The 16,674-nt window shown below is 34.3% G+C and overlaps 1 protein-coding gene across 1 annotated transcript; it reads left to right on the top strand.

The window, feature by feature from the left end:
* The first annotated feature begins 436 nt into the window (after positions 1 to 436).
* LOC134243449 (peroxisomal acyl-coenzyme A oxidase 1-like) lies at positions 437 to 16,131 on the top strand. The gene is made up of 15 exons (XM_062725698.1): positions 437 to 475; positions 1,816 to 1,971; positions 6,300 to 6,462; positions 6,624 to 6,784; positions 7,098 to 7,205; positions 7,484 to 7,603; positions 8,274 to 8,389; positions 8,722 to 8,891; positions 9,772 to 9,934; positions 10,372 to 10,562; positions 12,127 to 12,279; positions 13,904 to 14,009; positions 14,110 to 14,256; positions 15,348 to 15,554; positions 15,878 to 16,131. Exons 2-15 carry the CDS (start codon positions 1,848 to 1,850, stop codon positions 15,953 to 15,955), a joined length of 2,007 nt encoding a protein of 668 aa, XP_062581682.1. The 5' UTR covers positions 437 to 475; positions 1,816 to 1,847; the 3' UTR covers positions 15,956 to 16,131.
* Positions 16,132 to 16,674: the final 543 nt, after the last annotated feature.

The raw sequence follows: 16,674 nt of genomic DNA, 5'->3' as shown, positions 1-16,674 counted from the left end.
AATAAATAAAATGATTGTCTGTTGCCAGTAACATAGATCCGCCAACCGGAACCGCCACCCTACTCACGTTTTTGCTACTTCATGGCTGTTTATTGAAAATGAAAGTAGAATTTTAATTTAATGTACGATACATGTACCTACAATGCCAGGCGCGGATCCAGGAATTGAAGTTCGAGGGGGCGCCAAAAGTAGGCAAGGGGTCTGGGGGCCGCCTTGAGGCCCCCAGTGGGTCCAGGGCAAAGCCCTGGTGGGGGCCCCTGGAAGCTCCTGGATTCTAGAGATTTTGTAGGGTAAAAATGAGTTCTACCAAGTAAACATATTTACATTTTCTAGACGAAACTGTGAGTTACGTTAATTTTGACAATTTTAGGGGGGGGGCGCCGGGTGCGCCCCCCCTTAAATCCGCCACTGAATGCGTTTGAAATCTAAATATAGTTGACGGACATCATCTTTTATCTAGTGTATTCTTAAAGTAGTAAGTTAGAACTCTAGCTAGTGCACCTGTTTCGGAGTTTATTTGCATATTATATTTAAATTGCATTTAAGAAAAGTTTAATCTTCGCTATGTTGCCATACAGGGGCATAGCTGTTTCACAAACACATCTTTTTATATATAAGAGGAGTAGCGGATAACAGATGGATACCCCAAAGAGTAACAGACGGACGGACGGACGTCCCGATCACTATATAATTATTACAAATAAATAAACATATACACAATTCAAAAAATAGAATAAAACACTCTTTGGTTCTTGATCACTTAAGTGCAAAGTTAAAATGTTGAAAATATTATATCTAAACAAAAGCAGTCATCAATGATAAGCATGGACATAGAAAGTCCTCTTAATTATTTCAGAATGTGCCAACGTTGTCCCAACGTAAAGCTCAGCAGCTAATTATAAAATAGACACCATCAATTAGTTGGCATTATAATAACTGGGCCAACGTTGGCCCAATGTAAATATCCCATCTTTGAAAGACCTAAACAAAATAACACTTGTGTGTATTACAAACATTGTGCCAACGTTGGGCCAACATACTACTACCAACTTGATAGGACACGTTCTTTAAGGATGTATTACAAACATTGTGCCAACGTTGGGCCAACATACTACTACCAACTTGATAGGGCACGTTCTTTAAGGATGTATTACAAACAATGGGCCAACGTTGGGCCAACATAATACTACCAACTTGATAAGGCACTTTCTTTAAGGATGTATTACAAACATTGTGCCAACGTTGGGCCAACATACTACTACAGACTTATTAAGGCACTTTCTTTAAGGATGTATTATAAACATTGTGCCAACGTTGGGCCAACATACTACTACAAACTTGATAAGGCACTTTCTTTAAGGGTGAATTACAAATAATGGGCCAACGTTGGGCCAACATACTACTACAAACTTATTAAGGCACTTTCTTTAAGGGTGTATTATAAACATTGGTCCAACGTTGGGCCAACGCCATGATCTTTCCTTCTTTGGAAACTAAAGTGAATGGAAGTTGCTTACGTTGGACCAACGTTGGGCCAACATAGGAATTCCGTCATGGTCTAGAAGGTTGACTTGGTAACATTGGTCCAACGTTAGCCCAACGTTGTTCCCCCAACTCCAACCATACAACCCTTAACAAATGTTGGCCCAACATAGTCATGCTATCTGGGTAGATATTATACTTCTTTGAGTCCTTTAGTTATAGTGTTGCATTTTATCAGGTGAACATAAAGGCCCTTCGGTCCCTTGTTTAGTAATGTTATCATGAATAAGAAAGTCCTAATTTCTAACCCGCCTGTATGTTTGTCTACCTGAGGACACCCGTGTCAGATAATTCTATCCCCCAACATGTCCTCCTTGACAGTAAGCTCGGATCTGGCCCGGGAGAGGGCTGGGGCCACATTTGACTGTGAGCAGGTGACCAACCTCTTATACCATGGACCTGAAAATGTACGCAAACGTCGTTATTTACGTAAGTCTTAAGGAATTTATGATTTTAAAATCATGACGGAATTTTATGTAAACGTACTACATGTACTCTATGCAACGGTATCTAGATATGGAATTAAAAAAATACACAATAGATTCTAAATACAACAAAATAAACAGTAAGAGCTAAGTAAAGATCAATGTCATTCAGTTCAGAATTTCTTGGGTTTGTTATAAAAATCTTCATTTTTTTTCGCTTCAATTAATTCTTGATTGGGCATTTGATCTGCATGATAGTATGAACAAGTGCTAATCAAGAATATTTTCGTCGGTGCGGATTCATAACTCCATAACAAATGCAAACAGATTTTCACAATGGAAATGCGTAATCGTGTAATATCGCTAATGCAACTGGACGTGGGATGTTTTGAAGAAAGATAGGTACTGCACACAGTGCTAAATTTTAAAACTGAATTCCTCTTGTATATTTTAAAATTATTCAAGGTCCTTACTAGATGTTCTTACATATACTAGTATTTACTGTACATATGGAGATAACGAACAGTATTCAAGATCAAAAGTTACTGTTCATAAAACAATACAAAATAGGAGCAGAGCAAACACGGACCTCTAAAACATCTGAGGTGAGATCAGGTGCCATGAGGAGTGAGCATCCCCTGCTGACCGGTCACACCCGCCGTGTGCTCCTTGTCATGATCGGGAAATAACGAAAAAGTCCGTCGTCAATTCAGTGTATAAATAATGGACTAACAATTTGTATGAAAAACGTCAGTCAGCATTTGACTCGATGAAAAATTGTATTTACTGACAAGGTCATTGTATCTTCCATAGAATTGCGAAATGATGACATTAAACGAGACTGTTGATATTCTTGTCTTATCAACTTGTTTGTCAATAATTTACCTCGTTTTAGAAATTGTTCGTACGTGGAGCATGCTTTTGCGTATCGAATCAACTGAGGTATATAAACTACGTATGTAGGTGATGAAGGTATATTGCTGCATAAGTAAGGGAAGTTGACGATAGAAAAGTTAAAGACATCACGTTTATCATAGAGCTTGGTTGTTAGATTACAATTAGTGTCTTTTTCAAGTAAAATATCCAAGTTTGAAACAGATGTGTCAGACTCTGTATTATCTTTTATCTCAAGCTCACTAGGATATATCGTATCGACATAAGAATGGAAATTACCATAATGTTAATTGACAATGCGTCGTCGATATATCTAAATGTCGAGATGCAGGCCACGCATAGGATTTTGCACAAATTCTGCTTCATATGAATACAAAAATTGGTCTGCTATTATCGGGGCGCAATTGGTATCCATGGAATTCCAATATATTGTTGGAAGACCTGGTCTCCAAAAATCACATCGATATTGTCAATCAGAAACACAAGCATTTTTTTATGTCAACTTCAGAGTACATGTACTTGTGTGTACAATAAGAATATTTTAACAAAATGATTTTGCAAATGGCCAATGACAAGGTAAATAAATTTACGAGTTCCATTTTTATTGAAAAAGCAGATGTCAATGATATCGAAAAGCCTGGATTTAAATTATCTTGGGGAATGGTTGTGTATAAAGTTGAAAAGTCGTAAGATTTAACGCTGTTGATTTTGGTAAAATTTTGTGCTTTCAAATTGTCCAAAAGTTCCTTGGAATTTTTAAGTATCCTCATCTGATTTACAACACTTCTTGAATATATTGTTGCACAGTACTCTTGAAATGTCTCCTTCACTTCTGTTAATATCTTAGTGAGGAGTAAAGAAAGAGGCTTTGTTGAACATTTACTGGGACCCACTATGTATCTTTGTTTGTAAGGATTCTTAGGAAGTTTCGGAATTTAATATATATATGGCAGTTCAAATTCATTTTGGTTCTTTGGGATATTAAAAATATTCAAAACTGACGTATGATTTTGAAGAGTTTCTACCTCAGATAGGGAACTTTGAGTATACCATGATTACCATTTGTAGAATTAAATCCAAGTTCTTCTAAAATACAATTTATATAATGTGCCTTACAAACAAAGAAACGCTGTTACCTGCTTTGTCAGTAGGGACCAGTACATACTGATCATGTAATCTATCTAATTCTAATCGAGCTATACGTTATGCATATTTTAATGACCATGATCAACTCCAAATATGACACAAATTTGAAAAACTTTGATATAGGAGTAGGCACGGTCAGCTCTCCATCAACATGTCTATGTATAAAATATTAATTTCTTTAACTACATTGATTAGCTATAGCGAGCAATTCCTTAACCGACTCAGTCAGAATCTTCGTATCCATACCGTCATCTGCATGTCATCATCATTTTCTTTTTCTTTTAATGTTTTTTTTTTATTTCAGTATATAACAGTGATACTGCATCCATGTTTTGTTCAATGCATGCATATCGTAATGAATATGTAAAAAAAAAAAAAAAGACAACACATTAAATATATGATGAATACATATACTTCTAATAAACAAAAAAATCAATGTCATGATTATATTTCTTTCTTTCAAAAATATTGTGCAACAAGTAATGATATTTATTCAAGAGCCATTCTCTGTAATGATTTGAAATTTTATATAGGAGCTGTGGCACGCATAATCTCAGAATTTCTCCAAACTCTCTATGATAAAAGTCATTGATACCCTAAACTGAAATCAGGCAAAAATTGGTTGCTATGTTTTATAGTTACCATGGCAACATGTCTTAAAGTTCGAAAAATGGCATTTTTTAACATGTTTAGAGCCCCAAAGTTAACATTTGCGGCAAAGCAAACAATTGGCAATGAGTGTTTCCAAAAGTTGAAGGTCAGATGTCTCAAATGCATGATAAACATGTTTGGTAAATAAACTATTACATAAGTTACTATGGTAACAAAGTATTCAAAAGTAAAAAAATATTCATTGAATTTTGTAAAGTCATACACGTAAAAATAAAAAGCAATTATAGGATGAAATGTTACAAAATAATAGAAAAAAGAGCCTTGAAACATATACCAAGAACAAAATATGACATTTCATTTTGGTTGGCAATGGTTGCCAAGGTTTTTATACCACAGAGAGCCTTCAAAGTAACACTTTGTATGTTTAAATCTGATCCTATCTTTTAAAAAAGAACATTTCCTCAAAACTAATGATCAAATTTTAAAGATGTTGGTGTGCTCCTAGTTTTCTCATTTGAAAAAATTCAGATAAGATTCTTTAAATAGAGCGTTGCTATGGAAATAAGCAGAAAATATATGCTTAAAAACCTGAAAAATATTTTCTTTCCTTGGATACGTACCCTTAAATGTAGATTCCCAAAACTTTTATGATTGATATTTATTAACAGCTAACCTGACTTTTAATTTTGACTATCATCCAATCTCTAAGTGGATGCAAGAAGTTGGCACACAGGGTTTAATATTGATATAAAGTTCACAAAATCGAACATTTTCCCTTCTTGGTAACCATAGCAACAGTGTTGTTTTCTTCATCAAATTTTATCAATATATGATATTCAACTTTAGTTCTAACAGATAAGTACTATTCAAGCTGAGTCCCTTAATTTGTTTCTTGATTAAATGGCAATTTAGTTCTTAATGCAGCGAAAAATGATTCACTTTTAAGCACTTGTACTTTGTTTCCATGGTAACACTGCAATGTAGCAATTATACCCAATTTTTCTTATGGTTTTGGTGTTGCAAGGTCCTAAGGATGCATATTTGCCAGTCTTGAATTTTAATGTTTTTCCTCAAGACAGTAGCATTTACCCAATCTTAGTTCCTGGTTTTGCATGGTTACACTGTGTTACCATGGCAACCATAAAAGTTATTTATAGAATAATATTGCTTATACGTATATACTCAAGGTCAAACATTTTCATTGTTTTTCTTAAGTCGTTGATTGAGTTTGAGCATGTAACACCTACCATTAGTGAATACGGAGTGTTTTTCAGCATATTTCAGCATTTTAAATGTATTCCAAATGCACCCTTGGTTACCACTTACTTCGAGATATATTCTAAACAGTTTCTTTACAGTAAAGGTGACATCAAGGTGTCATGTTTTTGTGAGATTGGTTTGTTTGCTTTTTCTAGTTTTTATTAAGCCACAGTCAAGATTTACAGTAGCTGAAAATCTCGATTTTTCAAACTTTTCCGGCTGTTGCCATAGCAACCGAGACACATAGCAACAAAATTTTGTTTGATATTTGTTTCTGGTGTCAAGTGCTAAGCATGGGTGAAGTTTCATCAAAATCGGTGACCATGCATGGCAACGAAGTTTAAGTGGTTACAGAGAATGACTATTAATTTCACCTTATGTATTTTTTTGGTGTTAATTATCTTCGAGTTCTATCAACAGACAATGCTGCCATTCAAGACCCAGTGCTCAGTCGAGCCAAACCCTGGGCTTTCCAAGACAGGAATGAACAGTACGAGACAGCTTTGTGGAAACATATCTACATAATGAAAAAGTTAGAAGAAATGGGTATCACGGATCCCGCAGAGAAATTTTACTTCACAGAGTAAGTGAAAAGATTACCAAGTACTGTAATATCTAAATACAGTTAAATAAATATCATTTGTTTCAAAAGTCAATATTATCTTAAATTTTACAAAACAACTTTTAATTAAATTAACCTAAATTGAACAATTTAAAATTAAAGGGAAAATTCTTGATTTTAAGGGCTGGAGCTCCTCAGGAGTATAGTCCCCTTTCACTACATACGGGCATGTTTATACCATCCATTGAGAAACAAGGGACAAAAGAACAAATGGAGAAATGGCTCCCTCTTGCCAAACGTCTTCAACTAATAGGAACCTATGCTCAAACAGAGATGGGTCATGGTATTGAAAGATTTATATTAAAAAGTAAAAAATTTCTAAACGCGATCAGGTGAAAAATACATTGTTAGAAATTTCATTATCTTTAGTAGTTAACTTTTTTGAATATTGATTATGCATAAATAAACCTTAATTTTGGAGGATCCTTCGTTGTAGAAAATGTGCACATATCTGATTTTCAGAATCGTCTACCTTTATATTATTTGGCAGAAAACTCATATTTTCTATTCTAATACATTCAAGTTGATGAAGGTATATTCTTTAATAACATGTGTCAAACATTATTTGATCACTGTAAGTGTTTATTAAATTTTAGGTACCTTTATCAGAGGACTTGAAACAACAGCAACATATGATCCTTCCAGACAGGAGTTTGTGTTGAATTCTCCGACCGTGACCTCGATGAAGTACTGGCCGGGTGGACGTAAGATTCTATAGTACTGTATGATATCTATATTACAAAATGCATTAAAAGACACGTGATTCACCCCTACATCCTTACTTTTAAAAGTAGTATAGCTGTAAACAGGTTTATCTATATTGTGTAGAGCGTCAGGAATTAATGCTTTAAAGAAATGAATGTTTGGGAGGCCTAGAAAGCACAATATCAAAACATTTTAAAGATTTTTTTCTTTACCTAACGTTGTTATGTTGATTTCGCCCTATAATTATGTATATGTAGTATTCTAAATGATACTTCAGTGGGTAAAACATCCAATTGCTGCCTGGTAATGGCCCAGCTGATTACCAATGGGAAAAGGGAAGGCATCCATTTATTTTTGGTGCAGCTTAGAGATATGAAAACACATCAACTTCTACCAGGTAATTTTTTTTTTACATACTCACTTCAAAATTAGTGTTTTAAAAACGTTTTACTGAATATTTTTCTAAAGAACTTTATTCGGTAATAACCAATATTTGCCCCCCAAATCAAACTTTGATGGTGATATATTTAATTAAGTTCTTAAACAGGGGAGTATATGCTGACTTCAAAGCACTGAATATTTTCATAAGTAATGACGCCATACGTACGTAATGACGTCACAAAAATGACGTAAATTTCAGTTTTTAATGAATTTTACAGAAATATGTACATATTTCGTCGATATTTTGAGTAGAAGTCACCGAGCGCATGTGTGTTCAGGATCAATATTTTGATATAATGTGTAGAATGATAATATCAATGAAATATGTCAATATTGTTCCTGAACAAACTTGCGCTCTATAAATTTAAAAGCTAAAATTGTTGAAGATTTCCTTTAATTTTGTCCATTTTGTCCTCTTTCTGAAAAAGGATATAAAATCGGACTAGTTTGTGACGTCATAAAAACACAAATTGTGAATACACTGCTTTGACACTATAATATTTTCTGTTAATTTATATTTCTCATACAATTTATTGAATTCAGCTCATTTCAGGAAGTTTTCAAAATTTGACTTTTGTGGGGGCAAATATATGCAATATACCGCATATAGTTCTTTGTATTTGTAGGGGTAGAATCGGGAGACATCGGAACAAAGTTTGGATTTGGAACAAATGATAATGGGTACTTGAAGCTGACTAATGTCAGAATTCCCAGAAATAATATGCTGATGCGTTATGCTAAGGTTAGAATCAGTGTTTGGCATATACTGTAATGAATACCGGTATTTCGCCTATACTAATTCTTTACTGAAAATATGACAACAACTGTACCCTAATGGCGAAATGGGGGTTTAAATTACGTTTTCTGGTTCTAATTTGGGCCGATTTTCCTATTTTTTTAACCGATTTTTTTTCAAGTTTCTCTTTCAAAATCAGAATTAAGTTGAAGCTATTTTTAATTTCTAATTGGAAATCTAGGATAAGAGATCTAAGGTCATATGCTAACTTGTGCATTTTATGCTAAAGTAAAGAATTTCTTACTATTAGATATAGGAGTATTTTTCTTTCTATGCAGGTTCTTGAGGATGGAACGTTCAAACAACCAGCCAATCAGAGAATAGGATACGGAACCATGGTTTTTGTCCGAGCCCGGATTGTTACCAATAGTGCGAGAGGGCTAGCTCAGGCGTGTGTGATTGCTATTCGTTATAGCGCCGTGCGTCGCCAAACGGAAGTGTCTCCGGGGTAAATCAATTCAGAATTGAGTATATCTCTCTTAATATTGTTGTCATGCTATTGGCTTGTCCTCCTGTCATACATTGTTTCTCAAATGTTAAAAGGGGAATATGAGCAATGCTGAAAGACATTCGGGCCATAATCTCTGACTGGGACTGGGATGAAAACTTTGGTTTGTTGTCGCCCCTGACCAAGAGGTTTAAAAAGGTCAAGTTAATTTAGAAATTTTTTATGAAAAGCATGTAATAATGTAGACACCATTCGTCTTCAACATCTAGCCAATTGATATTTGAAATTAACAAAAATACGAGCAGAACTGACTTAATATAGTTTGGGCTTCCTAGCTGCAGGTTTGTAAATCACTGGTCCGAAAAATGGGATTGACTACTAGAGAGCTACAGATCAACCAAATAAAAATTGTTGTTCAAAAGTTGTATCTCTGAATGTCAACATTTAAACTGTCATCTGAAATTGCTTCTTTTGGTGTATTCCTAATATTTTTTTTAGAACATTTACAATAAACATTCACAAAAACCGTAGTTAAAATCAAAAGCCCCTGTGTGTACATTTTCGCTAGCGAAGGGTTTCCGATCAGAAATATACTAAGTAGTTATATACTAGACTTCGGATCGGAAACCCTTGGCTAGCGAAGCTGGCGTGTGAATAAAATTGAAAACAGTAAATATTTCTGTCATTTTAGATGATTTGTGAAGCAATTTTTGTTTACTGTGCATTGTTTACTGTGCATTGACTATGTTGGTATCCAATGCATGGTAAAAAGGCGTTTTATAATTTCTAGTTAAATAATTGTATGGTCATAATTTAAATTATGGAAATGCTCAATTAAGTTATCTGTATAATGATTCATAATTCAATTATTTTTCTACAGAGGAATTGAGGCACAGATTATCGATTACCAAACTCAGCAGTACAAATTGTTTCCCCTTCTCGCTACTGCCTATGCTATGTATTTAACTGGAAAGTACGCAGAAAATTACTATGAAGAAATTTCATCAGAAATAGAAGCTGGAAACCTAGACTCCTTAAATCAGGTAATACATATTCTTAATTGATTATACCATTTTTACGATGTTCTTCTACTTCAGTCACTTCTAAGTCCTAGTGGATTAACAAGGATAAGTTTTGTTGTAAGTTTTGGAATTCCTGAATTGAGCCCTACATGTGAGGCATTTCCCCCCGTACCTTCCCCATACCTTCACCCCCACCCCCGTGAATGACCGTAAGACTTTGCTACAGTTTATTTGTTGTCATTTTAAGCGGATCTAATGGTCCCCTGTCGCTTGTAAGTTAAATCTTTTGATGTATGAAGATATCAATCAGCAAAACTACATCTCTTAATCGGAAGAAAATGTCAAATTGATGTAAATGCTTTAAACATATTTACATATTATTTAAACAATGGCAATTTATAGTACTCTTCTGTTCCTAAATACAATATTAAGCAAGTTTTAAAATGCTAATTGTCTAGCTACATGCTGTGTGTGCGGGCTTGAAGGCGTTCAGCACGTGGAACTGCACAGCGGGGATAGAAACGTGTCGTTTGTGTTGCGGGGGACATGGGTACTCTCATGCCAGCGGTCTGCCAAAGCTGTACGTGTTTTATACTCCAGGTTGTACATACGAAGGAGAGAACAATGTAATGATGCTTCAAGTTGCAAGGTGTGTTTTTAAAGTTTCTCGTGCAATGTAGTATATCCCGGGGTGATATCAGAAGAATTTAGATTATTTAGCCAACTTAACAAACGTATAGATGACTACTCACGGATCCTATGCAAAATACATGTATAGTCTTCATTTTGTTCATTCTTTGCAATTTGTCACTCAACTCTAACCTGAAAAAAATGCGAATTTGATATATTGGTACCAAAAGTAGGGTATTCTCACTGGAAATACAATTGTGAAACATGAAAGTTGGCCGAGGTTAAAGTTTTTTTCATAAGTACAAAAATTTCCAACGTCAATGTCATTGGTATCCAGTGAAAGGTCTTGCCACAAAAAATACATATGTAAAGTATGGAAGCCCTAGCCCTAACCGTTCAGAATTTAACGTCAAGGTTAAAAAATTTTAAAAGTAGGTCAAACTCCAAGGTCAGGTCAAAGGTCTTGCTATCAAATGAAAGGTTTTGTCAGAACGATTTAATATATAATGTATGAAAGCACTAGCCATAACCCTTTAAAATTAATGTTTAGGGTTTGCTTTTTGAAAGAAGGTCAAACTCCAAGGTCAAGTCAAAGGGTCAAAGTTCTTCAGATTTCCAATGAAGGAACTTCTCACAAGAATTACATAAGTGAAGTAAGAGATCACTAGCCCTTAGCATTCAAAAGTTATGGCCAAGGTTAAATTTTTTTCATAAGAACAAAAAATCTCCAAGGTCAAGGTCAAAAGGACAAAGTAATCAGTATCCAATGAAAGGTCTTGCCACAAAGAATAGTTATACATATGTAAAGTATGAAAACCCTGTAGCCCTAACCCTTTAGAAGTTATGGCCAAGGTGAAAAAATATTTAAAAGTAGGTCAAACTCCAAGGTCAAGGTCAAAGGGTCAAAGGTCTTGCTATCAAATGAGAGGTCTTGTCACAAGAATTAAATATTCAAAGTATGAAAGCACTAGCCCTTCATGTAACCCTTTAAAAGTTATGGTCAAGGTTTGCTTTTTAAAAGTAGGTCAAACTTCAAGGTTAAAGGGTCAAAGTTCTTGGTATCCAATGAAGGGTCTTTCCCAAGGTTTATAAATGTGAAGGATGAAAGCCCTATCCCTTACCATTCAAAATTTATTGCCAAGATTAAAGTTTTTTTCAAAAGTAAGAAAATCTCCAAGGTCAAGGTCAAAAGGTCAAAGTTGTTGGTATTCAATGAAATGTCTTTCAGCAAAGAATACATATGTGAAGTATAAATGCCCTGGTATTTACTGTTCAAAAGATATGGCCAAAGTAAAAGTTTGGAATTTTTGTGTAAAAGTGGGTCAAACTCCAAGATCAAGGTCAAAAGGTCAAATTTGGTGGTTTCCAAAGAAAGGTCGTGTCACAAGAAATACACGTGTGAAATATGAAAGTCATGGCTCCACTAAATCAAAAGTTATGGGCAAGGTTAAAGTTTTTGCGGACAAACAGACAGACAGCTAGACAGACGGACGGACACGACAAAAACTATATACCCCATAAACTTCGTTTACCGGGGCATAAAAAAGCTCCCATCATGATTCCATGGGTGCATGATATTTCAGATTCTTGATGAAAATCTATCCTGATATAAAGAAAAGGGCACCGGTTCACAAGTTTGTGGAGTACTTGGGAGAGGATCTTAGTCGGAAATCTTGTATGACGGAAGAGGTGGCTGTCGACTGTCTCGTGAAAGCTTACGAACATCGGGCAGCCAGGTGAGTTAGTTCCTGTCCTGTGAAGAATGTTTAAAAATGATAGATTACGGTTACTTAAGTTGTGTTCACTTTTTAATCTTATGCATATTTAATATCGATATAAACTTTGTGGGAAGGACAGTTAATTTTTTTAAGTAATTGTGTGTGCAGAGACCAGAATATATCAAGGTGTCGCGTTGTCCGTCTGTCTCTCTGTCCAATCCTGTCCGTCTTTTGTCCATTTGTCTGTAAACAATTTTTTAAAATGTGTACTCCTCCTACAGTTTTGGTCCGATTTCAATATAACTTGGTACACAAGAAGACTGACTACTAATTGCCAAGCTTGAAAGATACATAAGTTCTGTGTATCGGTTTTTGGAATTTCATCCACGGTTTGTTATTGCCAAAAGTGGGTATTCTCACTGGAAATACAATTGTGAAAATAAAAATTTCTGTTAAATTCTTTCAAAATGCTACTCCTCTTAATCATATTATGGTGAAAGTTTTCACAAAAAATTATGTACAAATACACTACACTTCAGATTACATTAATTCTGTGTATCGGTTTTTGATTTTGGTGAATGGTTTTGCGATGGTTAATATAAATGTAGAAATTTCTTTGAAAAATGTTTCAAAATGGTACTCCTCCTACAGTTTTGGTTCTGGTTTCAATAAAACTTGGCACACAAGAATTACATAAGATAAGATCATTTTGTAACAAGTTATCGGTTTTTGATTTCATCTGACATGTTGCCAAGGTTAATAAAAGGATAGGAATCAGTAAAATTCTTTCAAAATGCTATGTCTCCTACAGTTTTGGTTTGCTTCAATGTAACTTAGCACACAAGTAGACTGCACTAAGATCACATAATTCTGTATATCTTGTCACTTAAATTCATGAAAGGTGTTGCCGTTTGTAACCCTTTAAAAGTTAGGTCAATTTCTGTAAAATTCTTTCAAAATGCTACGTTCTTATCAGTTTTGGTTTGATATTCAATATAACTTGGCACACAAGTTTTACTACATTTCCAATACATAATTCTGTTTAAAGTTTTTATTCAATTTCTTTCATGAACGGTGTTGCCATGGTTACTAAAAATAGAAATTTTTTTGAAATTCTTTCAAAATCCAATTCGTCACAGTTTTGGTCTGATTTCAATATAACTTGGCACACAGTAGATACACTAAATACAAATTCTGCTTATCAGTTTTTGACTTAGATTGAAAGTTATTGCCTTGGTCAGCTAAAAATAGAAAAAAGGTTGCTTCCTGTTAAATACTTTCAAAATGCTACTCCAAATACCATTGGTGCATGTTTGATTATTGTTATAATGTGGCATGCAAGTAGACTACACCTAAGAACATTTTGTGAGACCTTATCAAGGATCATTATTCTATTTATTGCTGTTGTAAAGTTTCAATTCTCAAAGCTGCTTAAGTGAGTTATTCCTTCCTTTGCTTATAAATGTACAAACCAAAGAGTTCACTTTTTAATCAGATCATATAAACTTTCTGGTTTTTTTTTAAGTAATTGTATAGACGAATATATCAAGGTGGCATATCAATAGAATAAGACGAATCCTTCCCTTTTGCACATTTTTTAAAATATGAAACAGAAATTTGGACTTTACCTTTCTTTTCAAAGATTGGTCTCAGAGGCTGCTACTCACATTGCCAAGCTTGAAAGATCTGGAAAATCTCGCCAGGAAGCGTGGAATGCATCCACTGTTGTTCTCACATGGGCTGCAAAGGTTCTAACAATCTGAAAAAAAACTATTACATATTATTATTAAACAATCATGCTTTGTGAGTACAATTAATCTAGTTATTATGTCTATTTTCGTTTTCCAGGCTTACTGTCATACTTTTGTCGTTAGAACGTTTTCTCACATTGTAAGTACTGCTAATGTAGACAAGGCGACAAAAGATGTCCTGATGGCTCTTTGTAGACTTTATGCGGTTCACGGAATCGTCGAGAATCTTGGAGAATTCATTCAGGTAAAATGCACGAGAACATAACAATTATATGTATCTAATCCATCTTTGACATTTAGCATATTTATCAAAAGTTAGAGAAGTCAACAATCTGCAAAATCTATGAGTAATACTCAGTATGTTCACGATTCTGTCCCTTGGAGTTGTTGATAATCCACCTTTAATTTTCACCACTTCACTGAAAGGGAACAGTTTGTATTTAATTTGGAATTCCAGAGGGAAATCAAAACGTCGTTCTAATTGCAGTTGTGATTTTGGGCACTGTCATCTGGAACCATAATATATTTCCAATTAGTCTTTCAAAATCTTTTATAACTTCCAGTCTAGTTAAAAAAAGGAAGGGAAGATGGTTCACATATACTTAAGAAATCTTTATCCACTCTGACAAAGTGTTGAGGTCTTCTCAAGGTAATCTATCAAGTGGCATACTTTAAGGTGGAATGCTTGAAATATTCTTGAGTTTTTGTGACTGTTCGAAAGATGGTAGCTGGCTGATTTTAGAATCTTTATAAAAAGGTTGCTTCTCGTCATTTTCAACCTCTTTTACTTTACCAGTGATGATGCATCAGCTAGACTTGTTTTGTTATTTAACGTCCCATTCAAGATTTTATCCCTCATAAAGAGACGGACTCCTGCTTTAAGGTGAAACCCATTGATTTTACCTCTGCATGGTGCTTTCAGCCTAAGCAGTGAGTGATATTGGGCCTTGTTTTTTTTTTTAATCTCCTCCAAAGAAGTTGAAGATCAAAAACTCTAAGGGTGATTTTGTTTCGTCAATATCTAAGACACTTCAGAGTTTGTTTACAATGAAAAGTCAGAAGTTTAGACATGGAACGATTTAATAATATCTGTAATTAAGGAATTCAGGGTATAGGCATGAACTCAACATATTGTAGAATCAATTCAAAATTGATTTTTTATATGATTAGACGTTATTTAAGATTGCAACATTTATATCTTTGTTGGAAAAATTTCGAAATATTACTCACGACTTCCATAACACCTGGTTTTTAAAAGAGCTTGTGATTGGCAATTGACATGTATACTCACTCCAAAGGGAAATGAATGTAACCTAATTTTATTTTCCTTTGCAGGATGGATATTTTAGTCCTCAACAAGTCTCCATTCTTCAAAACAAACTTGCAGACCTTTTGGCTGAGATCAGACCCAATGCTGTAGCCCTAGTGGACGCATTTGATTATCCGGACAAAATTCTGGATAGCTGTTTAGGCCGTTACGATGGCCAGGTGTACCAGGCTTTGTACGAGTACGCCAAAAATTCCCCTCTTAATAACAAAGAGGTACTCGTTTTGATGTCTTATAAATTAATATCTCATTATCTCTGGTTGGATATGATTTTTATTCAGTTGTATGATTTCTATTCCTGGGCCTTGCGAGTTAGAAAAATGTAAATCGTTGGATAAATTCATATACAGTCGCACATCATGTTGGATTCCTTTTTTAATGCTTCTGCTTTCGCAGAGAAAAACATGATGAAAATGAAATTTAGTATCATTATGAAAGACTGTAAATCATACATACTAGTAAATCATGCACTTTATATTGTTACCATACCGTACATATTTTTTCTTTAAATTTTATGTATTTTTTCTCACTTTTACAGGTTTTGGATTCTTATCATAATTACATCAAACCTGCTCAAACTGGACGAAGTGAACAGCATCCAATGGCTCGATTGTGAATTCAGGCACTGATCTGTTATTCAAATGATATATCTCATTAAGGAATTATCAAAAGGCACAGATGTTTCAGACTTAAATTATTCTTAATGTGACAGGTTACTCAGATAAATATAAATAAATACATGTACTAAAGAAAGGAATTGTTACTGTTACAATAAATGTTGTATTTAATGTTTGTTACTCGTATGTTTGAATATAAAAAAATAAAAATTATTTATTAATAAAAAATAAGATACATGTATATAATATTTATATTAATGAGAATCTTTATTCAACTTATAATGCACTTAATAATGCATATATATTAAAATGAATGCAAAATCATAAACAAGACGGAACACTGAGGTAATGTGAGCACCGCGATCATATAGTGATGGCCCCACTGTCGTTATATGTGAATGATAGCAAAATTTAACTTTCCTAAATATTTTTCTGAACATAACATATTAAAAAGATGCAATATCATGGTACATCCGGGGTATGTTATAAAGATTCTGTAAAAGAGTCATTTTTTCGTGGTATGGGAGTTTTGAATAAGGGTACCCGTGAATATTAAAAAAATAATGGTGAGTCCAAGTTTTACTTAAAGTATAACCAAATGAAGAATGGGAAGTACATAAAATGTTAAAGGATTCCTTAATTTGCATTGTGGGGTGAAAGAGGAATGGCGAAAAAAGGATGGATACCCATAAGTGTAAAGGACAGACATCCCCATCAC

Source organism: Saccostrea cucullata, unplaced genomic scaffold (genome assembly GCF_032062105.1).
Source record: "Saccostrea cucullata isolate Sc308-1 unplaced genomic scaffold, CSIRO_AGI_Scuc_v1 ctg2608, whole genome shotgun sequence".
Lineage (NCBI taxonomy): Eukaryota > Metazoa > Mollusca > Bivalvia > Ostreida > Ostreidae > Saccostrea > Saccostrea cuccullata.
The sequence above is the reverse complement of the archived record's forward strand: the minus strand, read 5'-3'. Positions and strand labels throughout refer to the sequence as shown.

Coding starts and splice junctions, on each gene's coding strand:
- LOC134243449 (XM_062725698.1), top strand. CDS start 1,848: ATGTCCTCCTTGACAGTAAGCTCGGATCTGGCCCGGGAGAGGGCTGGG. Junction 7,206..7,483: donor GAAGTACTGGCCGGGTGGAC/GTAAGATTCTAT, acceptor ATGATACTTCAG/TGGGTAAAACATCCAATTGC. Junction 12,280..13,903: donor TACGAACATCGGGCAGCCAG/GTGAGTTAGTTC, acceptor TTCTTTTCAAAG/ATTGGTCTCAGAGGCTGCTA.